At 61.5% G+C, this 26,141-nt stretch overlaps 2 protein-coding genes across 7 annotated transcripts in view; one reads left to right on the top strand and one right to left on the bottom strand.

The window, feature by feature from the left end:
* LOC129016358 (mitochondrial import inner membrane translocase subunit TIM16) overlaps positions 1–26,141 on the bottom strand; it is a 76,846-nt gene that overhangs the window by 30,178 nt on the left and 20,527 nt on the right. For all 6 annotated transcript variants that reach the window (XM_054455755.2, XM_054455756.2, XM_054455759.2 and 3 more), the window contains 3 exons: positions 25,407–25,457; positions 18,598–18,684; positions 18,040–18,122 (listed from right to left, as the gene is read on the bottom strand). In XM_054455755.2, coding sequence (XP_054311730.1) covers positions 18,040–18,122; positions 18,598–18,684; positions 25,407–25,457 — 221 coding nt within the window. The remainder of the gene's footprint in view (positions 1–18,039; positions 18,123–18,597; positions 18,685–25,406; positions 25,458–26,141) is intronic.
* On the top strand, positions 1,899–13,580 carry VASN (vasorin). Its single transcript, XM_054455762.2, has 2 exons — positions 1,899–2,064; positions 10,935–13,580. Exon 2 carries the CDS (start codon positions 10,944–10,946, stop codon positions 12,963–12,965), a length of 2,022 nt encoding a protein of 673 aa, XP_054311737.2. The 5' UTR covers positions 1,899–2,064; positions 10,935–10,943; the 3' UTR covers positions 12,966–13,580.

Consider the following 26,141-nt stretch of genomic DNA (forward strand, 5'->3'; position numbering starts at 1 on the left):
AAGGCAATGTTGGATAAACTGAGAGGGGTCTCCTAAAAGCTTCCCTTGAGCCTCTGGGTAAGTGGGGACCTGTGTAAGGCCAGGGCACAGGATTGGGGCAGGGGGTGAACACCAGGCAGATGGGGTCTCTCCGTCTGCAAGAACCGGCCACAGAGGTGAGAAGCTTCAAGGCCATCAGGAGGTCCTGTTCCTTGAGGAAAGCCAGGCTGGAGGCTCTTGGAGCCCTCTTTACCCCTGACCCTGGGCATCTGCGGATGCTTCTGAGGGCTTCAGAGGACACAGGGCCAAGGGAAGAGGCAGGGAAACAGTCCGACAAGAGGCTGCACAGCACTGATTGGAAGCTCAGATGGTTCTGGGGCCGGGCAGGAAACTCAAGTGAGTGCACAGCTTGGCAGGAGGCAGCAGGGAGTGGTGGGGACTGGGGTGACCCATGAGCCCACATTTTGGCAGAGGGAGCAACCGCCACTCAGCCCCAGGTGAGAGTTCCTGTTCAATGCAAGCTGGGAAGCCCCATTTTAATATGAAACCACCTGATTTTTCAATGTTAGCAGTGCCTTCAAAGTTGTAAAAACTCCCATAAAGCCTGCACTAAATGCACCCAAAGGCCAGCCCCAACCCAGGAACAGAGGTCCGCAAGCCATGCCCTAATCCACGTAGACTGAGAAACGTATGGGGTGTGGAGCCCCGCCAGCCCTAGAAAGGGGCCCTGTGGGGAGAGGGCCCTGTGGACGGGAGGTCCAGAAGGTGACTGTCCCTGCCAGACCCTGCTTAGCCCTTGACGGCTAGACACAGAGGCCATCCTGTCTTCTGGAGATAACTGAGTCCTCCAGAGACTAGGAAACCCTCCAGCTGGTGTGGCCCAGCCTCCCAGGGATAAGCCTTCAGGCCCCCCAAAGACTAGAGCTAGCCCAGCCAAGGGCCTTGGCTACAGGCCGGGCTGGAGGGGGTGTGGGTGTCCCAAGGCTCTCCGGAAGTCAGGAGCTGAGCTGGGCCCCCAAAGGCTCTGAGGCATGACTGACCACAAATGCGGAGGGGGAGGAGGGCAGAGTGTTTTCCTGGAATCCTCCAAGGCAGGGGATTTTTTTGGACTAGTCCAGCCCCTGGCACCCGCCCCTCCTGCCCAATCAAGGGCCACTGTCAACTGCAGCCCAGGCCCCACCCACCGACGGTGACCACCCCTATGCCTCCACATCTCAGGCTTGAAGCTGCCAGTAACTGTGGGGCTGTGGGCAGACCACCACTGCCCTCCCTGACACAGCCCCTTCATCTCATAATATGGTGGGGAAGAGAGTCCAGGGCTGCTCACAACTCTGAAGGCTGTCGTGGCTAAGAGGACCCTGAGCTCAGATTTGGCATTGGAGTTTGTACTTAGGAGGCTCTTGAAAGGGCTTTGTGTGGGCTGCCAGGAGTTTTTTGAAATTGGGATTAGCTACCAACAATAACACATTGAGAGATTTCACCTAAAAATCTGGATTTCCAGTTTCTCTTCAAAAATCCAAAGCTCTAGCTGGCCCGGGCTGGTCATGAGGACTCAGGCCTTACCAGCCCCACTCCCGCCATCCCGCCTCTCCAGGGCCGCAGAGGCCCTGGGGTGGACTTCTGGCATTTGTCACCTGCCTGGTGCCTCATAGGCATCTGGGCTGTGACGCTTAGGATTCCTAAATAGTCTCTCGCTTTTTACACAGAAAGCAGAAACCTGCCCAGTGTCATCCGGCAAACCCACGACGGGCAAGGTCTCCCCGCCCAGGTCGGGAGGCCGCAGGGTGAGGGCCAGGGCAACCCGGCCCACGAGCCCCTCGGTGGGGAAGGGGCGTGTCTCCACGCGGCTCCGCCCCGGCCAATGGGGAGAGGCCCCGCCCCCTGCAGCGGCGGGCCCGCCCCCCGGGACTCTTAAGGCGCGACCTGCCTCCAGCGAGCCGACTCCGGAGCCCGAGCCCGGGGCGGGTGGACGCGTACCCGAACGCGGTTGCCTCGGGACCCAGGACCCCCTCGGGCCCGAGCGGCCGGGAAAGACTGAGGCCGCAGCCTGCCCCGCCCGGCTCCCTGCGCCGCCGCCGCCTCCCGGTGAGTTTCTGCGGGGCTGGGGGGTTGCGGGCGGGGGAGGGGGCGCCACGGCCAGGCTGTGCACACGCGTGGGGACCGCCGCCGCGCGCACACATGCACTCTCGGACGGGACCGCGGCCCCAGCCCCGCACGGTCACCTGGGCCGCCCGGCGGGCAGGCCCTGTGCGCTCCCTCCCCCGCCGTCCTGGGACGCCGACAGCCCCGCGGCCGGCCAGGGTGCCCGACTGAGTGTGCGGTGAGCCCGCGAGGCTGCAAGCAGACAAAATAAACACCACGTCCCATGCTTCCTCCTCCCACGGCTGGGCCTCCGGCGTGACCAGTTTTATGAATCAAACCCCTTTGAGGGGGATAGCCAAGCCGCAGGCTTGGGTTACTTTTGCCTCCTGGGGTCCGGCAGTAGGTGCTGCTGTGCAGAAGGGCTGCCTGGAGTCCTCTGGACCCTTGTCACTCAAAGCACAGCTGGGGGCTACAGATATGCAGCCCTAGGGAGGGGCGGGGAGTGGCTGGTGGGCGTCCGATGCCCATCCTTCCAGGTGGGGGATGGACCTGTATTGGCCAGGGCCCTTAGAGCTCCGGGTATCAGGGTGCCGGGTCTCTGCCTCTGCCAGGGAAGGGGCTTTGCTTGGGCTGCAAACCCAGTGGCCTGGAGCCAGCCTAGTCCTTTGTGTCCCTGGGCTGGCAGTGCTGGGGCCTGAGGACTGCTGAGGTCCCCTGTGGTCACTGGCAGGCCAGCCGATTGGTGCCAACCATTCTGCCGCTCCCCGATTCGTTAACGATTGCCACATCAGGGTCACTGACCGCCTCCCCTGCTGTGGCTCAGGGGTGGAGGGTGCAGGGTGGAAGGAAGGGGTCCTGGGGGTCTAGGTGTCCCCATGCCTTTTGCACCAAGGACAGGTAAGGCTCTGGAGAGAGGCAGCGGGACCTAGAGCCCCCTTCCCCGGGCTGAGAGCCTCCAGGGCTGGGGACTGGATAAAATCTCCAAGGTTCCTTCACACTAGACTGCACTTTGGGTGTTGAGGGCATAGAGGGGTGGCCGGGCTGGGACCTTCCAAGCAGGGTCCATTAGGGCCAGTCCAGTGGGCAGCAAAGTCCAGGATGGGCCCAGCTATTGACAAAAACCCAACAGAGCTGGGGCAGGCGGGTGGGGGATGGGGAGCAGTCCCCTGAGTTTACTCTCTTCTCCCAGGGGAGTTGGCCTGGAGCTTCTGTAAACAGAGTGTCAGAGGCAGGAAGAGGCTCTGGTGATGAGCAGCCCAGCTGGATCCCCTCCAGACCATTATCTAGCCTCCCCTGGGCCTGGGGAGGGAGGATGCGCGTACGCATGCCAGCCTGGGGGCCGGGCACTGCCTGTCCCCTCCCCGCCCCCGTCTCCTGCACGTTGCAACAGCTGTCCTGATACCTGTGGGTCCAGAGGGTCAGATGGGGATGGGGATGGGGCTGGGGGCTGGGGTCCCAGGGCATTTGTCCAGATGGCATCTCTCTCTCCATATTCTGGGAATGGGAGAATGGGATTCAGCATAAGGAGCCTCTCAGACACTGCCCAGACCTGTGCTTACCCGAGGAAGGCCCCTCTGGCACGCAGCCCAGGGGCCAGGGAGATGGCAAGGGAGATGGCCCGGGCAGGAGATGGGTCCGCGGCTCCTAGCTCCCATTACTGTCACCCCCACTGACAGCCCCGGGGGAGCTGGGACAAGTCCCAGGTAAAGAGAATTAAGTCCTTGCCTGGGCTTATAAGTGAGTCCCAACACAACACTGGGTAGCCTCTGGGAACAAGAAAGCAGGGCCCTGCTGAGCCCAGGAGGGAGCTCCCACCTCAGCAGGCCAGACAGCCAGTCCTGCCAGTGAGCAGAGGTGTGTAGAGGGGAGGCTGCCCACAAGGATGGCTATCCCTGACCACTGGCCAGCCCTGAGCTCATGGGAGGGTAGCAAGGCCACCTAACTCTGTTAGTGACCTCTCCTGGACCCCCCATCAGCTGCCCTTAGAATCCCCTCCCTGGGCTGGGGAGCCCAAGGCTCTGTGCTGCCAAGAAAACCAGCTCCCCTCACTGCTGTGGAATTTGCGTGAGTTCTTGGAGAAGGGGGAGGGTGCACATGTGTGTGTGTGTGTGTGTGTGTGTCTGCAGGAGCACTGCCCAGTGGGCGTGTGTCTGGCGTGGGCGTGTCTGTGTGCTCGTGACTGGAGCAGGGCTGTTTATTTGGGAGTGGGTGTGGGTGTTTGGGGGAGCCTGCTTGCACCAGGAGGGGCAGGGCCTCAGCCTCCTTCCTTTTATCGGTTTCCACATTCCAGAGTCAGCCGGATCGCTTTCCCTCCGCGCTGGGCCGCCGGCCTCCCCCGCTTTTCCTCATTCCAGCCTCCCTGGGTGTGAGGAGGCTGGAGGAGGCTCCCTCAGGCCACCTCGGTTTTGGGGGGGCGGTGGGGGCAGGCGAGGGGCCAGTTATTCTCCAGGGTTGGAGACAGCCCCCACCAGACTCCTCGTGGAGAATGCAATAAGGCTCTGACATTCCTCAGGGGCTGCCTGAGAGATTTAATTAAGGAGGGAGGAGGGAGCCGGCCTGCACCGGGAAGGGGCTGGGGCGGCCGCTGGAGCCCCTGCTGGCCCTGGGCCCCGAGCCCGGCTGGGCATTGAGAGCAGTGCGGGGGCAGGGTTGTGGTTCAGTGGCCAGGTCCTGTTCTGTCTCCCTGAATCCATCCCAACTGCCCATTGATCAGCTCACAGACCCCAGGGATGCCATTTCTGCCACGGGTTGGCCAAGAACCCTGGGTGATTGTGGGGGGTTCGGCTTGGGGAGCTTGAGAAGGGCAAGACCCCTTCCAGGGCCACTTCCTTCTCAGACCCCCAGGCCCAAGAAGCTTAGGGCTGGTGGCCTTCCTTGGTGACTAAGGTGTTCTTCTGGCAAGTTCAGGGTTAATTGCAGGTTAGGGCCTTACTAGATGGGTGCTTGCCCCTGGGTGGGGACAGGGCAGTGAGGAGGCCCCGTGTGAGGGCCCAGCCCTGGTGGCATCACACCTGCCGCGTGCCAAAAGTGGCATCTGGACTGGCCCATTTCTAGTTGGGCTGCAGCCACTGCACAGCTCCCAGGGCCACAGGTGTCCTCCCTGACAGGTTGCACCTCTTGTGACTACGATGGCACGTCCCACCGCCCCAGGGGCTCACTTGAACTGGGGCCTGGCCTTAGTCACTGGTCTCCCTGCCCTGGGCTAACAGGTCTGGCAGCTGCCAAGTTACCCCTGGTGCTACTGAAGGCACCCACCTGGGGCTGGGCCAGCCTCCTGGGTGGAAGGAGGAGGGAAGGCACTGTGCCTGCCCTTCTCCCAGCCCTGCCAGCTGGTCCACACCTGCTCCAGGATCCAGAGCCTCCTCTCTGCACAGGAAGACGAGCTGACATCCTGACTGTCCCCTTTGCAGCCCTCTGTCCTGGTGTTCTGAACCCTGGCTGTGCCGAGGACTCGCTCAAGGAGCTTCTCCAAAGTACAGCTCTGCCTGGGTCTCACTCCTAGAAATTCTTTTTTTTTTTTGAGACGGAGTCTTGCTGTGTCTCCCAGGCTGGAGTGCAGTGGCGCAATCTTGGCTCACTGCAAGCTCTGCCTCCCAGGTTCACACCATTCTCCTGTCTCAGCCTCCCAAGTAGCTGGGACTACAGGCGCCTGCCACCACGCCCGGCTAATTTTTTTGTATTTTTAGTAGAGACGGGGTTTCACCATGTTAGCCAGGATGGTCCCAATCTCCTGACCTCATGATCCTCCTGCCTTGGCCTCCCAAAGTGCTGGGATTACAGGCATGAGCCACCGTGCCCGGCAGAATTTCTTGTTTAATTGGCCTGGGGGTGGGGCCCCAGCATGGAGGTTTTTTAGAAAGCTTCCTGGGTGATTCTGATGTGCAGCCTGGGGGGGCAAAGCCCTGGCGTCACAGGTGGGAGACGGAAGCCCAGAGAGGGGAGTTTGCTTGGGTGAGGTCACAAAGCGTGTGAGTGCCTGACTGAGCTCCTGGCTGTGGCATTATCTGTGGAATGAAGAGCACCAGCTTGGGGTGGTGGATGGAGTAAGAAAGAGGCTGACACCCATGGGGACCCCCGCTCAATCACCAGCCAGGGGTCCCCGTGCCTATAGGGAGGGCCTACCTGCCGTAGTCCCTGAGGAACTCGAGCAAGGCCCAGCCTCTCTGCCCCTTCTGTGAGAGCCCACGACCCCTGACCTCTCTGCCCTACCCTTGGGACTGTTGTGTCCCAAGGAAGGGGAGACGGGGCGGACCCAGCCGGGCCCTGCGCCTCCTCGGACACGTCAGCGAAACTGGAGCCAGCCGTCCTGGCCGCCGGCACAGTCCCGCCTGCCTGGAGGGGTTGGCGGACTCCCGGGGCTGGGCTGCTGCCAGGCCTGGCCGGCCACACAGAGCCTTGGCGGGCCAGCATGAGGAGCAGGGGCCCGGAGTCTCAGGGTCAGACCTGCAGCGCCCGTCCTGCACCCACTCTGAAGCATACGGCACAGGAGGGGCGTACTGGCCTCAGACTGTCTTTCTGTCCAAGCCTGTCCCCTACTCAGCAGGCACACTGCCTGCCCCAGGATCAGTGAGATGTGCTTGCCAGAGGCTGATGTGGTCACCAGATGCCTGAGTCCCACCCCAGCCATGCTATCCCCTCGCCCGTCCCCGCCTGACCCTGGGCGTGTGTGGTGTACCCCAGGGGTGGGTGGGCGTCCCCCTGGGAGTTGAGATGACGAGTGCCTTGTCCTCCTTACTCATAGTGCCCCTCCCTGAAGTCCTGTGCCGAAGGGGGCCGCCAAAGGACAGCTCACCCACCACATGCCCCGTTCCAGAACCAGAGATACCCCACCCCCGCTCCTCAGCCCCCAGGTTGAAGGGCAGCCTTGGTGTGGGGACGTTCCATCTGTATAAAGCTGGCCTGAAGCCCTCTCCCTTAGTAGTACCCGCGCCCAGGGGGCAGGCAGGGTTCTGCGTTTATGAGTAACGCCCTCTGCGGTGAATGTTTACCGACCACTTAGCCAAGTGCCCCGAGCACAAACCAAGTCACCCCAGACACAGGCGCCAGGAGCAGCGCCCACTGCATGATGGGGGCTGAGGTGGGGGCTGTGGCCGGGCTGTGGACCCTGTCGCCCTATGCCAGCTACTGTGCCAGGGAGAGGGCAAGGCTGGCAGCAGCACTCAGCAAGGCTGAGGAACTTGGGTGGAGGAGGGAGACCCCAGACCCTTGCTGTCATCTTCCCACCCCTCAATGTCCCCGAATCCCAGGGCTGCCTCCGGAACACCTCCTGCACTGGGCAGAGGAAAAGGTCTCACCTCCCTGCCTGACTAGTGGATCAAATATCAAAGCCCAGGTCCTGGGATCACCAGGTAGAAGGGTGGGTAGACTGCAGCAACCACAGTGTGACCTGTAGACAGCCTCCAGCCCCATGCACACACCAAGCACACGCCCAGACCCCAGGCGGGCGGGACAGCTCCCAGAACTTGTTAAAAGAACTTCCCCATTTAAAAACAAACAGAACAACAGAAAACTACAACTCCAGAGGGTGAGGGGGCAGGGCTGCTTGCACCAACTCCAGAGGTGAGAAACTTAGGCCCACAGTTGAGAAAGGAACTCTGGCCTCTGTCCTCTGCCACTGTCCCCTCCACAGTCAGCCTTCCCTTGCTGGGTTCCTCTCGGTCAGCCTTCCCCCGCTCGGTTCCTCTCGGGGCTGGCTGATGGGTTCTCAGCGCCAGGAGCCCCTGGCGGCGCCCTCAGAGCTGCCAGCCTGTAGCTTACAAACTCTGGGGTTTTCCAAAGCTCCAGCGCTGCCTCCTCCCTCCTCCCTTTGCTGTGGGGGCAGAACTGGGGCTCAGGCAAAAGAGCTCACTGCACATTTTACAGGGCTGGGAAGCAGGCTGGCTGCCGCCTGCTGGGTGGTCAGCCCAGGACCCCAGCCCACAGTCCTGACCTAGACCCCTGTCCTGCTGACAGGGACGCACATCCCACAGCTCACTACCTGTCAGCCGGAAAGCCACCCTGTGGCCAGATGGACCCACAGCATCCCCTCCCCCTTCACAACCTTGCTGATTAAAGACCCAACAGATTACGGAGCCCAGAGCAACGGCTGGTCCCCCTCCCCAGTGCAGGGCGAAGAGCACCCCCCAGCACGTGCCCCTAAGAGCTGGCCTGCACACCTGGCCTCGCAGGGCTGAGGACTCCACATGCATCCCCCACTGCAGCCCTGAAGTGTCCCAGATACTCAGATGAAGAAATCGAGGTGTGAGAGCAAAGTCACTGTCTGTGGCCTCACAGCTTGGACACCTCTGAGCCCAGGGCTGCCTGCCTGGAGTGACAGCTCTTAACTGTGACCTTAAACGAGGCCCAAGGGGAGCTGAGGCTGGCCACGTGGAGGATCCCCTCCCACCCTGGAACCTGGCTGTACCCTTCCTGACCCTGTCCTGGCCCTGCTGGGAGGGCTAATTCAGGCAGAGGTGGCCTCACCCCCCACATGGACATGGTGTGGGTGGGGGTCACTCACAGCCCACATCTGGAGGCCAGGCCGCACCCGCCGTCCTCTGAGTCAGTGAGGGTGGAGCGGGTCCCATGGGGGAGGAGAAGGCTGGGGGTGTGGCCCCAGGGCCTTAGGTCATCAGACACGAGACCCCCTGGGGTGGGCAGGCCCGGCCAGGGATGCGTGCCTGGGGTTTGGGGTGCTAACTTCTTCCAGTACTCAGTGCCAGGCCCTCCTGGGCTGTCCACTCGGCAGAGCTGAGCCAAGTGGGCCTGGAGACACCTATGGCAAAGGCAGGCTGGGTCTCACCTCAGGGAGGTGAGGGGGCACACGACAGCAAGGGGGACACCACTAGGTTGGGGAGGCTTAGCCTGCTGGCCTCTGAAGGGCGCTTGTTGTCACTAACTGGCTAGGGGCTCAGGGTCGGTAGCTCCTAGGGGAGACGACTCTGGCAGCGCGATACTACAGGTGGGCAGGGCCTGCGTGGGCCCAATCCCGGGGACAAGGGCTCCTTCCTTCACCTCGAGCTACCCACAGACCCCAGTGGCCACCTCACCAGTGACTTGTCTAATCTGTCCTGGGACCACCTGCTCCTCCTTCTCACATTCCAGGAACCTATGTACCTTGGGGAGAGGGAGCCCCATGGACGGGTCCCCCCAGCCTGGGGCGGAGTGCAGGCTGGGTCGGGGTCGTGTTCCCTGGACTACCTGCACGTCCTGTGTGGGGGAAGGGGAAGCCCGGGCTCCAGCACAAAGGGCTCTTGTGTGAGCTGCAGGCGCCACTGGGCAGGATGCTTCCTGGGGACGGGCTGGCACCCCGTATGAGGCTCAGGGACTTCTAGGGGTGCCAAAGTGGGGATGGCTGCTCCTGGGGATGGCCCCAGCGGTCTCCCCAGGAGTCTAGGTGATGGGGGCCAGCCACAGACCTGCCTGACTTGGGCAGTGCAGCTAAGATCTAGAGCCTGGAGCGGCTGGTGGGAGCCCCCGCCCCCAGGGCATCTGGAGGGCATGCATCCATCACAGGCGGCTGCTGCACACCTGGGCTCTGGCTCGGACTTGCTGGCACTGCAATGGCAGCGAGTCCCTGCACCTCCATGAGCCCTGCTTTCTTCTGTCTGCCCTGACGTGGCTGCTGGGGGGCTACCTGAGGTGACGGTAAACACTTAAGTGTTCCTTCGTCCTTCCCACTTCGCTGGCACATGGGAGGGACTTGCACCATCACTGCCAAGGGGATGGCTGCTGCTCATCTTTCTTGGTGCCCAGCTCAGGGCAGACCCCAAGAAACAGTAGATGAAGCCAGGCGCGGTGGCTCACGCCTGTAATCCCAGCACTTTTGGAGGCTGAGGCGGGCAGATCACCTGAGGTCAGGAGTTCGAGACCAGCCTGACCAATGTGGTGAAACCCTGTCTCTACTAAAAAAAAAAAAAATACAAAAATTACCCATGCATGGTGGCTGGCACCTGTAGTCCCAGCTACATGGGAGGCTGAGGCAGGAGAATTGCTTGAACCCCGGAGGCAGAGGTTGCAGTGAGCTGAGATCTCGCCACTGCACTCCAGCTTGGGTGACAGAGCAAGACTCCGTCTCAAAAAAAAAAAAAAAGTAGATGAATGACTCTGCAGAGTTTTCCCAGGCCTGACACTGCCCCTGGGGCTGCCATGTAGCCAGTGTTCCCACCTGAGCCCTGTGGCCCCCCAGCTCCAGCTCTGTCACCAGCCTCAGCTCCCCGCCTCCCTCCCTTACAGGGGACACCTGCCAATGCCTGTGGCCTCTGCCCCCCCTCCAGGAACCTTCCCGCCGGCCACTTCCTGGTGGCCCGCAGCCCCCAGCCTAAGCAGGTCTGACTGCCCAAGTGGAAAAACATGGATCCCATAGTTTCCATGTGAAGTCTTCCCACTGCATTCCCTCCTCCAAGGGGGGCGGGACACGGAGCGTGGCAGCAGGAGCCAGCGGCCAAGGCAGCCAGCTTCTCTGCTTACACACCCACCCAGCTGCCTGCCTGCCCCCTCTTCCAGACCCTGTAGGGAGGAGCTGCCACTCCAAGTCCCACCATTCTCTCCTTCCCTGTCCATCTCCGAGGCAGGGGATGGGGGAACCTACCTAGGCAGAGGCAGGAGGGCCTGGGGTTCAGGAGGAAGCAGTGCATGGTCACTGCACGTTCAGTGGATGTCACGCCCCATGATGACCTCGGTGTGCATTGGATATAATGACAAGGTCACACAGTGAGGGAGTGACGGGGCTGGGACAGAACCTGGGTCGGGGCACTGGAGACCTGACTCATAACCATTGGGTTCTCTTGCATTTGGGGGCAGGAGCAGTGAATTCCCTCTGGCTCTTGCTGGCGTGGCTGCCTTCTAGGCCCCTGACTCACAGTCTTCTGTCTCTGCCTCCTCTGTGCTCCCAGGGACAGAAGATGTGCTCCAGGGTCCCTCTGCTGCTGCCGCTGCTCCTGCTCCTGGCCCTGGGGCCTGGGGTGCAGGGCTGCCCATCCGGCTGCCAGTGCAGCCAGCCACAGACAGTCTTCTGCACTGCCCGCCAGGGGACCACGGTGCCCCGAGACGTGCCACCCGACACGGTGGGGCTGTACGTCTTTGAGAACGGCATCACCACGCTCGATGCAGGCAGCTTTGCCAGCCTGCCGGGCCTGCAGCTCCTGGACCTGTCACAGAACCAGATCGCCAGCCTGCCCAGCGGGGTCTTCCAGCCACTCGCCAACCTCAGCAACCTGGACCTGACAGCCAACAGGCTGCATGAGATCACCAATGAGACCTTCCGTGGCCTGCGGCGCCTCGAGCGCCTCTACCTGGGCAAGAACCGCATCCGCCACATCCAGCCTGGTGCCTTCGACACGCTCGACCGCCTCCTGGAGCTCAAGCTGCAGGACAACGAGCTGCGGGCACTGCCCCTGCTGCGCCTGCCTCGCCTGCTGCTGCTGGACCTCAGCCACAACAGCCTCCTGGCCCTGGAGCCCGGCATCCTGGACACTGCCAATGTGGAGGCGCTGCGGCTGGCCGGTCTGGGGCTGCAGCAGCTGGACGAGGGGCTCTTCAGCCGCTTGCGCAACCTCCACGACCTGGATGTGTCCGACAACCAGCTGGAGCGAGTGCCACCTGTGATCCGAGGCCTCCGGGGCCTGACACGCCTGCGGCTGGCCGGCAACACCCGCATTGCCCAGCTGCGGCCCGAGGACCTGGCCGGCCTGGCTGCCCTGCAGGAGCTGGACGTGAGCAACCTAAGCCTGCAGGCCCTGCCTGGAGACCTCTCAGGCCTCTTCCCTCGCCTGCGGCTGCTGGCAGCTGCCCGCAACCCCTTCAACTGCGTGTGCCCCCTGAGCTGGTTTGGCCCCTGGGTGCGCGAGAGCCACGTCACACTGGCCAGCCCTGAGGAGACGCGCTGCCACTTCCCGCCCAAGAACGCGGGCCGGCTGCTCCTGGAGCTTGACTACGCCGACTTTGGCTGCCCAGCCACCACCACCACAGCCACAGTGCCCACCACGAGGCCTGTGGTGTGGGAGCCCACACCCTTGTCTTCTAGCTTGGCTCCTACCTGGCTTAGCCCCACAGAGCCGGCCACTGAGGCCCCCAGCCCGCCCTCCACTGCCCCACCGACTGTAGGGCCTGTCCCCCAGCCCCAGGACTGCCCACCGTCCACCTGCCTCAATGGGGGCACATGCCACCTGGGGGCACGGCACCACCTGGCGTGCCTGTGCCCTGAGGGCTTCACAGGCCTGTACTGTGAGAGCCGGATGGGGCAGGGGACACGGCCCAGCCCTACACCAGTCACACTGAGGCCACCACAGCCCCTGACCCTGGGCATTGAGCCGGTGAGCCCCACCTCCCTGCGTGTGGGGCTGCAGCGCTACCTCCAGGGGAGCTCCGTGCAGCTCAGGAGCCTCCGCCTCACCTACTGCAACCTATCGGGCCCTGATAAGCGGCTGGTGACGCTGCGGCTGCCTGCCTCGCTCACTGAGTACACGGTCACCCAGCTGCGGCCCAACGCCACTTACTCCATCTGTGTCATGCCTTTGGGGCCCGGGCGGGTGCCGGAGGGCGAGGAGGCCTGCGGGGAGGCCCATACACCCCCAGCCGTCCACTCCAACCACGCCCCAGTCACCCAGGCCCGCGAGGGCAACCTGCCGCTCCTCATTGCGCCCGCCCTGGCTGCGGTGCTCCTGGCCGCGCTGGCTGCGGTGGGGGCAGCCTACTGTGTGCGGCGGGGGCGGGCCATGGCAGCAGCGGCTCAGGACAAAGGGCAGGTGGGGCCAGGGGCTGGGCCCCTGGAACTGGAGGGAGTGAAGGCCCCCTTGGAGCCAGGCCCGAAGGCAACAGAGGGCGGTGGAGAGGCCCTGCCCAGCAGGTCTGAGTGTGAGGTGCCACTCATGGGCTTCCCAGGGCCTGGCCTCCAGTCACCCCTCCACGCAAAGCCCTACATCTAAGCCAGAGAGAGACAGGGCAGCTGGGGCCGGGCTCTCAGCCACTGAGATGGCCAGCCCCCTCCTGCTGCCACACCATGTAAGTTCTCAGTCCCAACCTCGGGGACGTGTGCAGACAGGGCTGTGTGACCACAGCTGGGCCCTGTCCCCTCTGGACCTGGGTCTCCTCATCTGTGAGATGCTATGGCCCAGCTGACGAGCCCTAACGTCCCCAGAACCGAGTGCCTATGAGGACGGTGTCCGCCCTGCCCTCTGCAACGTGCAGTCCCTGGGCACGGCGGGCCCTGCCATGTGCTGGTAACGCATGCCTGGGCCCTGCTGGGCTCTCCCACTCCAGGCAGACTCTGGGGGCCAGTGAAGGAAGCTCCCGGAAAGAGCAGAGGGAGAGCGGGTGGGCGGCTGTGTGACTCTAGCCTTGGCCCCAGGAAGCGAAGGAACAAAAGAAACTGGAAAGGAAGATGCTTTAGGAACATGTTTTGCTTTTTTAAAATATATATATATTTATAAGAGATCCTTTCCCATTTATTCTGGGAAGATGTTTTTCAAACTCAGAGACAAGGACTTTGGTTTTTGTAAGACAAACGATGATATGAAGGCCTTTTGTAAGAAAAAATAAAAGATGAAGTGTGTTTCTTGGGCTCAGCCCCAGGGTAGAAGGGCTGGGTGGAGGGAGATGAAGAAGGAGCGGCCCTCACTGTGGGGAGCCGGGGCCCTCAGTCAGCAGCCTCTGGGCTTGGGCAGCCCTCCCAGGTGTCCTGACCTGGGTGCCATCCACCCTAGGCTTGAATGCGGTGAGGCTGGGCCCAGGTGGGAGCAGGGCTGCCTCTGGCCTCGGACAAGGACGGGTCAGGGAGCCTCACCTTCCCCAGGCCCGGTCTTCTGCCAGCAGGAGCTCTGGCCCATGTGCAGCTGGGAGAGGCTTGTGGCAGATGTGAGGCCAGGTGAGGCCCTCGTGGGTTGGTCTGATGGGCAGTTCACTGCCTGCTTTCCTCTAGGGACAGGGCCCTGGGCTCTCTCATTCCAGGACTCATGGATGGTCCTGGGACCAGGTGGCCTCCAGGACCTTCCCTACAGCGTCCCAGGAGAGCCAAGCGGTTTGCATGGCCCCAGCCCCATGCCACTCCACTGCCCAGCATGGGCGCAGCAGGAAATCCTGCTCCCTGCCTTCTGCCCCTGGCTACAGTGAGGGCTTTGGTGGGAGGGGAAGTGTGAATCATCAAAGGCAGGGACCCCATGGGTGGGGAGAAAGGGGCCGAGCCCCAGCAAGCAGGAGAAGCTGGGGGACAGGAACAAAGGGCCCAGGCTGGCTTGCAGATGGTGCCAGGATGGTGGCCTTGGGATGCCCCCTCAGCCTCTGCATTAGGGATGTGCCCAGGCTTTCCGGAAACCCTAGAAGTCGGAGCATCTTCCAGGAAGGCTGCATGCTGAGGTGGGGGCAGGGATGCTGAGTGCAGCTGTGGCCTGGACTGGGTGCAGGGAGCTTGGGGACAGTGGTGGATACACAGCACCTTTTCCTGTTACCCTCAGTGGGATGGAGGGGAGGGGACCCACTGGGCTGCCGCTGCAGGGGCACCCAGAACATGCTGCAGTGAGCCTCCTGCAGACCCCATGCCACTGTCCCACAGGTCATGGCCCTAGCCCCCAGCACTCAGGCTCACCCCTGGTGGCACAGAGTCAGCCCAGCCAGACCCAGGGAGCAGGCCCCACCGGGTGTTGATGTCAGCGCCGAGTCAGGCCCAGCCACGCGAGGCTCTGGATTCAATTAGCGGCTGCTGAAGGCTCTGGCACAAGGAGGGAGGAGGCGGGCCGTGGGTCATGGCGGGCAGTGGGTGGTGGCAGTGGGCCTGGGTGGGGCCCCTTCTTCCTGAGGCAGCGGCGGCAGCCCAGGTGGATTTCCTGTAGGCCTGGGTCCCATTAGGGGAGTGGCTGCCGCCAGGCCTGCCTCCCCCCGCCCGTGGCTACACCGTCAAAGGGGCCTTTGTGGGCCTAAGGCTGCTGCTGAACACGGCGGCTGCTGAAGAAATGTTTTCACTGCAAAGCAAACCTGACCGAGTGGGATGGTGGCGGGGGGCAGTGGCAGGGGGGTGGCAGGGCCCAAAGAAAGGAAGCCTTCCCAGGAACAGTGTCTGGAGTGTGCCATCAGATCAGGGCTTCGGGGAAGGGGAGAACCCAGCCAGGGGGCGACCAAGCTGAGATGCAGCCTCGACCCGGGACAAGCCCCCAGACTCTAGGCCAGGGACCAGGGGCAGGCGTGGGGGTGTGTGAGCCCCCATCACCAGGTGCTCACTGCAGCAGGCCCTGGGCCATGTGGACGACACATGCTCTTGTTTCATGCCTGGCAACCTCGTCTATTGAAAAGGAGCGGCCGCAGGGAGGGAAGACAACGTGCTCACAGTAAGTGGAGACAGGACCCCAGCACCTGCTCCCCAGCCACGGATGGGGCTGCTGGCCACGCGGGAGGGCTTACGGCCACTGTGAGCTACAGAAGCAATAGACCCTACTTCTATGGGGATAGGGGGTGATACAGTTCACTCAGCCCCCTCACAGGCGTTCACACACTCATCCCCGCTCAATTCACACCCAGAAGCGTGGCACCCAAGACAGGTGTATCTCTGCATCTCCAAGACCAAAGCATGAGCTGTTCCTTTGGTACAGGCTGCCAGTCCCTCTCGTTATCCCCCCACCTCCACCCTGCGCCAAGCATGGTGCCAGGCACACAAAGTGCTGGGCAGCCCTCCGTGGATGCTGCCTGAGCACAGACAGGACCTTGGTGTTCAAGGCTGGCCTGGCTCCCAGCCCCTGCTCCTCTCACTGTGGCCGGCTTCCCCTGAGATACTCCACGAATGTCAGGGGAAGAGCATAGGTGGGACCACAGCGGAGGCCCCTGGGTGAGGATGAGGAGGGGACGGGGTGTGTGCACGAACCCTGGCCTCCTCTAGCCCTCATAAGGGTACACACTGTTTTGCCCAAGCCAAGATGGAAAATCTGTAAAACAGAAGAACTCGAGAGTGGTGGAGTGGATGCAGTTGCCAACCTCCCCATTAGCCGTGCCCACAGATGACACTCCAGACTTTCCATGCTCAGCCCAGATTCGCTCAGAGGCCCTGGCACCCCAGGGAGTTAGTGGGGGGCTCCAGCTTCCAGGACGCCTGGGGGTGCAGGGGACCTGCCACCTCTCAGAACAGCTGGGGGGCTGGCATACATCCTTGGCATCCACCAGCTTCATGGGGGCTGGTAGAGCAGGGGCCAGGGCTTGGGGGCAGAGGGGAGAGAACCCTGGCCTGGCCACCCATCTGGGAGTCATTTGAGAAATTCCAGTCCTCACTGGTCCTTCGAGGCTATTCTTAACTGTGGTAATTACAGGGTCAGCCTTGGCCAGTGGCACCGTGAGGTCTGGGCATCATTAACTCCCTCCAGAGGCCACACTGGGGCCAGGCAGGAGATGCTTGCAGGGGATGGGGACCCTGCCACTGGGGGCGGAGCCTGGAAGGCAGGAAGTGGTGGGTGGAAGTGACTGATGCCGGGTCCCTTCACACCAATGCCTCTGCTGGGGGCCCTGCAGGGAAGGGGCTGTCTGACCTAGAAAGGTCTAGAAGACAAGATGCCAGGCAGCTCCGGGCCCGGGATGGGGGACATGGGGCCAGATCCTGGATGTGGAGTCTGAAGGCCTGGGAGCTCTGACTCCTCAAGGTGGGGTGGGTCCCACTGACTCCTCCCTGAATCTCCAATGCCCAGAACAGGCAGGAGGCTGAGGGCAGCCCTGACTCTGCCTCTTACCCTCCATATGGCTTCAGGGAAGGTGCCGAATCTTGCTCCCCTTTGCCTCCCTCATCTGTAAAATGGGCCTTGCCAGCTTCTCAGCCCCTCCCTGGGTGTGAGAGGATGGGAAAGGGCGTCACTGTCACCCTGACCCCTACCCCTCCTCTGGGCAGCTCTCAGCCCGGGGAAGCCCTTGGCAGGAGCTCTCGCTGGTACTCAGGTGGAAGCTCTTCTGGGGACTCCCCGCAAGATCCCACAGCCTTCCTTACCCCCAGACACATACCCTTGCTGCTCCCAGAGCCTGGACAGGTCACTGTTGCCTGTGACTCAGTTTCCTCAGTTATGCAATGGAAGAATGAATAAGCTTGCCAAGCACCACCCCTTTCCCGGCTCTGACGTTCTCGGATCCCCCTGCCTGTGAAGATTCCAGCAAGGCCCTCATGAGTCACGGGTGAAGCTTCAGAAGGCAGATGGAGTCCCTGTCTCTCCACCCCGGCCCTGCCTGGCTACGTCTCTGAACACCCCCCCAGCCTCAGTCTCCCCAGCTGTGTTGTGGGTGGTCTGAACAGATGAATCACTCATAAATGCTTGCCCTGAGCCTCCTGGTGTCTGGCTCCTGAGCCGCAGTGGGCCAAGGCCATCTCTGCACACAGCTGAATGTGCCTGGCCAGGACCCCGCCAGGCACTGCCAAAAGCCCTTTCCACACACTTCTGAGGGCAGATGGAAGGATGAGGTGCACCTGGAGCCCCCCCAGGCTGCCTGGGCACCAGCCCCACCTGGGAATGCACCTCCGGATAGAACAGGACAGCCATGTGGCTGGTGCGGAGTAGGCCGCATAAACCTCAGTGGGCCGCATAAGCCAAAGCCCACCTCCACCTCCACCTCCACCTCCAAACTGCCAGGCTGTCCAACAATGCCCACGTCCACCCTCCTATCATAGCCTGGAGCCTCCCTGGGCCTCAGCCCTGCCAGAACATCCACAGAAAAATGAAGCGTATTCTTGCACTTCGGGATCACACCTTCTCCCTGAATGCCAAGCATACCTGTGTCAACCCCCGGCCATGAAACCTCTAGTGACCAAGGGCCCACTCTGCTACCAGGGGCCAGAGGGGCACCTGAGCACCTGCTGCTCATGACATCCGGAAGCTCCGGGGGTACAGGGCCAGGTGTCTGTAGCAAGGCCTTGCAGCCCAGATCAGGTACCCCAGAACACCCCGGAGATCAGCCTGCCTCACTGACAGGCCGGATCAGGTACCCTCGCCTGCGGCACCCTGGGTCATCAGCACCCCCAGCCCACCTGCGTGCCGCAGCTCCTACCCAAGCGAGGTGTCCAAGGTGAGGGAGGCCAGGGCGCTGGAGAAGAACCGCGTGTCCCACAGCTTCACTTCGTGCTCACGCATCTGCAGGGAGGGCAAGAGAGGGGCTCAGAGGGGCCTGTCCCTCAGCCCCACCCGGGGGCTCCCAGGGAACCCAGCGCCTGAGGGTACAGCCTGACATGGGGCACCTGCCCCACAACAGGGCTTGGAGTGGGGATGGGAGTCACCCCAGGGAAAGAGAGTTCGGGTTTTCATGTTCTGCCCCTTTAAGAACCCTTAGGTGACAAAGGATGAGGGGCGGTTCCCTCTGTGGACTTGGGTCCCTGTGGGGCCACTATGGCTCCTGGGGTCAGGCTGAGCTATTACAAATGGAATCTGCCGGTTTTCAGCAGCCGTCAGTCCCCTGAGGCTCTGAGACCCGGCCGCACAGCCAGGCCGTATATGGACAGGCCTGGAACTGGCCCTCGGTCCCCCGCCTCCCGTTGGCTTCATCCCCACCCAAAGGACTGGACACGTCCCCACCTGGCCGTGCCCTGCTCCTCCGGGAGGAACCCCCTACCTGGTTGAATCCAGTAGACACAAAGTGCTCCCAGGTGCCCGTCCATGCCAGCCGGCTATCCCTGCTGTTCTCATGGGCCTGCGTGCTCTGCAGGAGGCAAGAGGTGGACCTGAGCCCCCAGGGCCCCTGCTGGTGGGTGGGGCCCCCTGGAATGGGCCTGAGCTGGGGAACTTCTGCTGCTCACCTGCCTGAAAGCTGCACAGAGGGTGGGAAGGGCTGGGTCCTTCTCCACGTCCCCATTGGGACCAAGGGTGGTCTCTGAAGCACCCCGGGGATCAGCCCCGCCTCTGCCCCAGCTGAGGGCAGCTCTGCACCCAGAGGCCAACCTGGCTGCTCCTCCCGAGTGTCCCTCCTCCCAAGGAGAGAGCTGCCTCGCTCCCCAGCTCCAGGCCCCTTCCCTGCTGCGCCGGGGGCTAAAGGCACTGGCACTTTCTTGCCCCCAAGAGCTGTGTGATCCTGGGGACGCCACACTCTCTCAATTTCTCATTTCTCTCGCTTGTGTAAGGGGCTCACAGTGCGGTGCCACCCGCTTCTCAGGGCTGTCGCCATGTGGAAGGGCAGGGCTTGTGGCAAAGCGCCGTGTACATCGGGGGATTTTGAGGATCACTGCGGCTGCCCCAGGCAAGAGGCAGGGCCTGGGACCCACCTCTGGGCAACATCCAGAGAGTGCCAAGTAGTGCCTCTCCTGGCCCTCCCGAGGTGCTGGAGCTGCCAGCAGGAAGGCTCCCGGCCCCTGGGAGGAGAGGGAAGCTCACATGGTGGGTGGGGCCCTGTCCTCCTGGGCCCTGGCAGTGGGGAGCTGAGGGGGCCAGAGGAAATGCAAACAGCTCCTCCCAGTCACCCTGGCCCCTGGAGCCTGAGACGAAGGACCCTGTTACCAAAAATAGTTCACCCCAAACCATGGCCAGCTTCCTCCGAGCTTCCCACGATCTCCTTGGGAATGAATGAGGGAGGGAAGCAGCTTGCGAGGAGCTGGCCCGGGGCCCCCTCCCCAGCCCGTGGAGGCTGACTCCAGCGTGGGAGACCATCGGAAACGGCTCCAGGTCCCGTCCTTCGAGGGGCTTTTCTCACTGTTCCCTTCCCACCAGGCTGCGGCCGGCACAGGAAGTTGGGGCTGGAGCCTGAGAACCAAGGCCCCACTGCCCTCTCTCCACGTAAGAGGGGATATCAGGTCAGGACAAGGGTCGAGCCATTGGCCAGCCCTGCCCTCAACACCCGGAGAGGGTCACAGTGTCATTCGGGCTCCTGCCCTCTCGTTGGTGTTTGGTGTGCAAATATGTGTGTGCGTGCAGCCCACCAGGTGGCTCTTAGCTTGTCCAAAAGTCACTCATTCATTCAAGAAACACACAAGGCCTCCCAGGGGCCAGAACCGTGCTAGGAGCTGGCGGTGGGGCCGGATGGTTCTCAGAGAGAGGGCAGGTGCTGGGGGAAGCAGTGCCCCTCACTCATCTGTTGTCTCGTCATACGGATATTTGAGCCACACACTATTCGAGATGATGTGGTGAACAAAATGGGGAAAGTCCCCGTGCCCGTGGAATAAACACATCAGGGAGGCAGATGTAGGCCAAACAGAATCAGTGTGTCATTCCCTGTGACTGTGCAGGCCATGGGGGAGCCGCATGGTGTTAGGCGAGGAAGCTCTGGAGATGGACCCAGGAGAGCCCCAGCCTGGCCACCTCCCATGTTGGGTCAGTCACTGGCTCTGTGCCTCAGTTTCCATGTCTGTAAAAAGCACTGTAACAGAATTTACTTTTTTTTTAACCTTTCTTATGGTGCCGAAGGACCTACTTTTGAAGACGGCCACAAGGAGTAAGAGGGAACGCTTGTAGAAGGCTCAGGATTGTGTCTGACACGTGTCAAGTGTGCATGTCTCACAGGTGATAGCAGGGTACCGTCAGAGTGTAAGTGAGGGAAGACCTAGTGTCATTCCTGCTAGGCTGGGAGGGTTGACAGGTGTGAGCCAGGCATGGGAACTGGCATCTGCAAAGAGTTGGAAACTGGAAGCAGAGAGACCCGCTCAGCCAGCAGGTGGGGACAAGGGAGATGGAGGCTAGGCCAAGCCTGCAGGGTCCCCCAGAGGCTGCCACTGAGCACTTTTCACCTAGGGGCACAGGCTAAGGCTAGGGGTGGAACGCCCTTGGCCTGTATCTCCCACCTTCCTAATTCACATGTGGGAAGCCAAAGGCAGAGAGAGAGGAAGCCATGGTGCAAAGTGGCCCGGCCCCAGCTGTCTCCTCCACCTGCACAAGACGGACGTGAGGCTCAGAGTGGTGATGAGGCTTGCACAAAGTCGCAGCTAGGAAGCAGCAGGGAAGGGAGGAGGAGCCGCCCAGGACCACAGCTGCCCCAGAAACGCTCTGATTTCCAGCAAACATCCTGGGCCAGCTCTTGCTCCCTGGAGCGTTCAGCCCAGCCTTCAGAGGTCCAGGTAAGAGCTTTGGCTGCGCCCAGCCACTCCCCACTGTGGGTACACCCAGCTCAGTTTGCCCAGAGACCAAAGGAAGCCCCCAGGTGAGGGAGGGGGTCAGTGGCCCACCCCTTACCCTATAACTCCTCATCAATGGAGTGATCACCAGTATCAAAAATGAGAGGTAGGCTGGACGCAATGGTACCTGCCGTAATCCCAACACTTTGGGAGGCTGAGGTGGGAGGACGGTTTGAGCCCAGGAGTTCCAGAGCAGCCTGGGCCACAAACTGAAAACTTCTCTCTTAAAAACACAAACACCAGGCTGGGCACAGTGGCTCACGCCTGTACTCCTAGCATTTTGGGAGGCCGAGGTGGGTGGATCACCTGAGGTCAGGAGTTCAAGACCAGCCTGGCCAACATGGTGAAACCCCATCTCTACCAAAAATAGAAAAATTAGCCGGGCATGGTGGCAGGCGCCTGTAATCCCAGCTACTCGGGAGGCTGAGGCGGGAGAATCGCTTGAACCTGGGAGGCGGAGCTTACAGTGAGCCGAGACTGTGCCCCTGCACTCCAGCCTGGGTGACAGAGTGAGACTCTATCTCAAAAAAAAAAAAACAACCAAAAAACCAAAAAAATAAAACCCAACTAGCTTGACGTGGTGGTGCGTGCCTGTAGTCCCAGCTACTAGGGAGGCTGAGGCAGGAGGACTGCTTGAGCCCAGGAGGTCAAAGCTGCAGTGAGCCGTGTTGGCGCTGCTGCACTCCCGCCTGGGCGACAGAGCGAGACCTGTTTGCCAGCCTCAGCAAGCCTCAGAGAAGAGCCCTCTCCCCAGCTCCTCATTCTCCTGGGTAGGGGGCAAGAACAGGGGCTGCAGCTGGGACCCAGGCATCCTGTTACCCTGCAGCCCCAAAAGGGCCCCCCCAACCTGGCTCTGAGAACAGGAGGGGCTGTGGCAGGGCAGGAGCAGTGTCAGCCCCGCAGCGGGTGCAGGAGGGGAGGCGCGTGCCCGCCCCTTCATCACCATGGCAACACTTCCTGTGCAGGGCAGGATGGTTCCAGGAGCAGGCCTGGCTCCTTGCTGGGGTGAGGGGACCTACTTCAACAGTAAGACTCCCCCACTTACTCCCTTCCCTCCTCTGAGGTTCACCACCCCCCACTGGCCTGTCTGATGCACTGGGATTCCTAGAGGGCTCAATCCGGGGCCCCCTCCCGCCCAGACAAGAGTTCTGAGGCCTCGACACTCATTTGGGGCTGCCACTTTCCCGGAACAGCCTGGGCTCCAGGGCCTCACCTAGCCCCAGCTGGGTCAGTTGTAAAGGGAAGGGGCAGCAGTGGGGGTCCTGGGGGTTCTGCAATCAGAGGGGCGAGCCTGCCTCTGTCACCCTGAGGTGGGACCCTGGAGAAGCCACAGAACCATCCAACCCTCGGGGTCTACACCTCCAAGGAAGTGGAATATGCCAAGTACCTGGCGCATAACAAAGGGTCATACATGCAGTCTAAGAACCAAGCAGGGGTGTGAGCAGGAGGAGCCTCCCCAGGGCCCCCTGCTCCAAGCTCACGCCTGAGGCAGGGCTCCAACAAGACAGTGGAGGGCGGACTCCCTGGCCCACTCTGGGCTCCGGGACAGCACCAGGGCTCAGGTGGGGTGGGACCCACAGAGGACAGAGGTTGGATGGAGGGCAGGCGGCCCCGCTCCCTGACCCCCCAGCCACACCCCACTAGGCAGGAAGGAGGATTGCCAGAGAAGGCGATCCCAGAAGGCCTCTCCCTCGAGCCGGCCCCTCGGCTCACACCGGCCCTGGCTGCCAGCAGCGGTTTTCCTAATAGAAGCCAGGTGTGGGCCAGATGCCCTGGGCGGAAGTGGGGGGCAGGGCCACACGGAGAACGGCATTCCAGGCCTGCTGCCCCCGCACCAGGGCCCGAGCACAGCCCCAGCCAGCAGCTGGAAAGGGTGGGAGCCACCCACGCTCTTCCCAGGTCTCCTCACCCCAAAGCCCCGCAGGGGGGCTCCCTCCAGAACCAGATCCTCTCCCTCTCTCTTCGAGGAGCTGGGAGCCCCTTGGATAGCAGCCACTCTATCCCCACCTCGGCATCAGTCACCGCCCCCAGCCCTGCTGGAAGAGGAGGGGAGAAGAAGAGGAAGGCTGGAAAGAGGGGGCGGAGGAGGCGAGAATAGGAAGAATCACGTGGGCCCAGCGAGCTGGCTCAGAGCCATGCCCGGTAGGTCGGGGGCAGAAGCATAGGTGCCCCAGCAGTGCCCTGGGCTCTGGAGAGGAGAGTGCAACCTGAGAAAGTGAAGGGGGCCGGGGGAAGCCTCCGTGGCGCCTTCAAGCTGAGCCTGGGCCCCGCTTTCTGGGCAAAGGCTTGGAGGTCAAAGAAAGTTACCTAGTGAGGATACCACACACACCCACACGGCCTTGAGATGCAGACAGCCACCATCTACCAGGCCCAGGTCCCACATGACGAAGAGGTCAGCCAGCCTCACCAGCAAGTATGACCAGGGTGTGGCCAAAACCACCCTGCCTGGCTAGTTTCACTGCTTAAATGGGAGTCCTCTCGGTCTTCAGCTGGACAAAAGTGGAACTGACTGTACCGTTTGGACTAAAAAGTTGCAATCTTCCATGTGACTGGGTTTCTCTCCTGAGTCTTGTGTGTGTAGGGGGCTCTGGGGCTCCAGGCTACCACTAGTTTGGTAGGCTGGTGGTTTGCTCTTGACCCCGGGTGGGGAAAAAGTCCTAGAAATGGGGAGGGGTTATCTGTGATGGGCCTAGGTCTTTGCTGGGGAGCTCCTCTCCTGAGCTAACAGTAGGACCCTAAACTTCACCTTCCTCAGGGAATAAGCCTCCTCAGCTTCTGGAAAGTTCTTTTTAGAAATGTAAATTCACGGCCAGGCGCGGTAGCTCACGTCTGTAATCCCAGCAATTTGGCAGGCCGAGGAGGGTGGATCACAAGGTCAGGAGTTTGAGACCAGCCTGAGCAACATGGTGAAACCCCGTCTCTACTAAAAATACAAAAAAATTAGCCAGGCGTGGTGACGGGCGCCTGTAGTCCCAGCTACTCAGGAGGCTGAGGCAGTAAAATCACTTGAGCCCAGGAGGTGGAGTTTGCAGTGAGCCGAGATTGCGCCACTGCCCTCCAGCCCGGGCGAAAGAGCAAGACTCCATCCCCCCACCCAAAAAAAAGAAATGTAAATCTACTCATCGCACCTCCTGCTTAAAACTCCCTAATGGCAGCCGGGCACGGTGGCTCAGGCCTGTAGTCCCAGAACTTTGGGAGCCCGAGGTGGGAGGATCACGAGGTCAGGAGATCGAGACCATCCTGGCTAACATGGTGAAACTCAGTCTCTACTAAAAATACAAAAACAAACTTAGCTGGGCGTGGCGGCAGTCGCCTGTAGTCCCAGCTACTCGGGAGGCTGAGGCGAGAGAATGGTGTGAACCCGGGAGGCGGAGCTTGCAGTGAGCCGAGATCACGCCACTACACTCCAGCCTGGGCAACAGAGCAAGACTCTGTCTCAAACAAAACAAAACAAAACAAAAAAACTCTGTAATGGCTTCCCACAACCCAGGTGACCATGGGCCTGTATCCCCCAGCGCCCCTCGCGCAGACCCCTCGGACAAGCCCGTCCTCCTTCAGGCCATCTGTGTCTGCCCCCTTGGCATTACTCAGGCCTCTGCTCCCCGGCCAGTTACTCAGGGAAGCACTAAACCAGCCCAGCAAGAGAAGCCCCCAGCAACTACCCCGGGACAGGGCCCTGTGTCTGGCTCCATAAACATTCCCTGCCTAGCACAGGCAATGTTTATGGAGCCAGACACAGGGCCCTGTCCCGGGGTTGTTGCTCCTGCCTACAAGGTCCCTGTAGGGCGAATGAACAGTGTCCCAGTGGGTGGATGCCTGCAGCATGAGCCAGGTCCCAGCTTCCCCGCTCGGAACTGAAATGGCCACGCACACTCCATGCACAGACACAAACCAGAACAAGCTCAGTCCCTGGACCCTGTACGTTTTGATAGGTCCCACTCAGGATCTTCCTGCAGAGGACAGGTGCTGTTTCTTTTTGGCTCCTCTGCAGCTGGTCTCTGCTGACTATGCCAGGGTGAAGGTCTCAAAGGAAGGAAGTGGGAATCTCAGATCGCTGCCTGAAGCCACAGGATGGCCTCCGTGGAGAGCCTGGGGGAAGCTTAGCTTCTGCCACCCTGTGATCAAAGCCAGGCCCTCCCAGGACCCGCAACACACTCCACAGGAAGAGCTCCCAGCAGTGGTGGCCCACCTCCTGGGGACCCCTGGTGCTGCAGAACATGTCTGCCAGGACCCCAGGCCTGCCCCTACCTCCACCTGCTAGAACCACTGGGTCCTCAGCCTCAGCGGAGGCTTCAACCAACCCCGGCTTGCCCACACAACTCACCTGAGAGGCCTGTGGCTTTGTTCTGGGGTCAAAGATCCGCAGCTGCTTGTCCTGGAAAAGCAGAGAGGAGGAAACAACTTGCGATTAGGGCTGGAGGGTCCCTGGAAGCCAGCCTGTTCCCCCCACCTCCCAACCCCCAGCTCTGAGCAGCCCATCCCCAGCACACAAGGCTGGCATCACACACCAGGGGCTGGAGGGTCCCTGGGGGCCAGCCTGTCCCCCCCCCCCCCCACCCCGGCTCTGAGCAGCCCATCCCCAGCATGCAGGGCTGGCATCACACACCAGGGCATCCCTCATCAGCTCTGTTCCTCCTCCTCAGCACAGCAGCAACCACCACCCAGTCCCCCAGTTTTCTGTGAGGAGTGTTCAGCTTCCTGAGACCTACTCAGTGAGGAGTGTTCAGCTTCCTGAGACCTACTCCACATCAGGCATACCAGACACTCGACCCCTCCTACTCTTCCAACTACCCTATGAAATGGTACTATCACCGTGACCCCTCACAGACAGACAAACGGAGGTCCAGAACCAAACTCTAGGCTGTCAGCGTCCCACACATGCTCAGCCCTGTACTAGGCCCAGCCTGGAGAGGCTCATATGATGACCTCATTTCTGCACTTACAGAATTTAGCACTAACCAGGAAGACGAGCTTACACTTCCGAACCATCCATTCGGCAGTTACTGACAGATTATCCAAAGGGAGGATGGAAACAGACAAAAAGCAGAAAAAAATGTAC

This window comes from Pongo pygmaeus, chromosome 18, assembly GCF_028885625.2.
Source record: "Pongo pygmaeus isolate AG05252 chromosome 18, NHGRI_mPonPyg2-v2.0_pri, whole genome shotgun sequence".
NCBI lineage: Eukaryota > Metazoa > Chordata > Mammalia > Primates > Hominidae > Pongo > Pongo pygmaeus.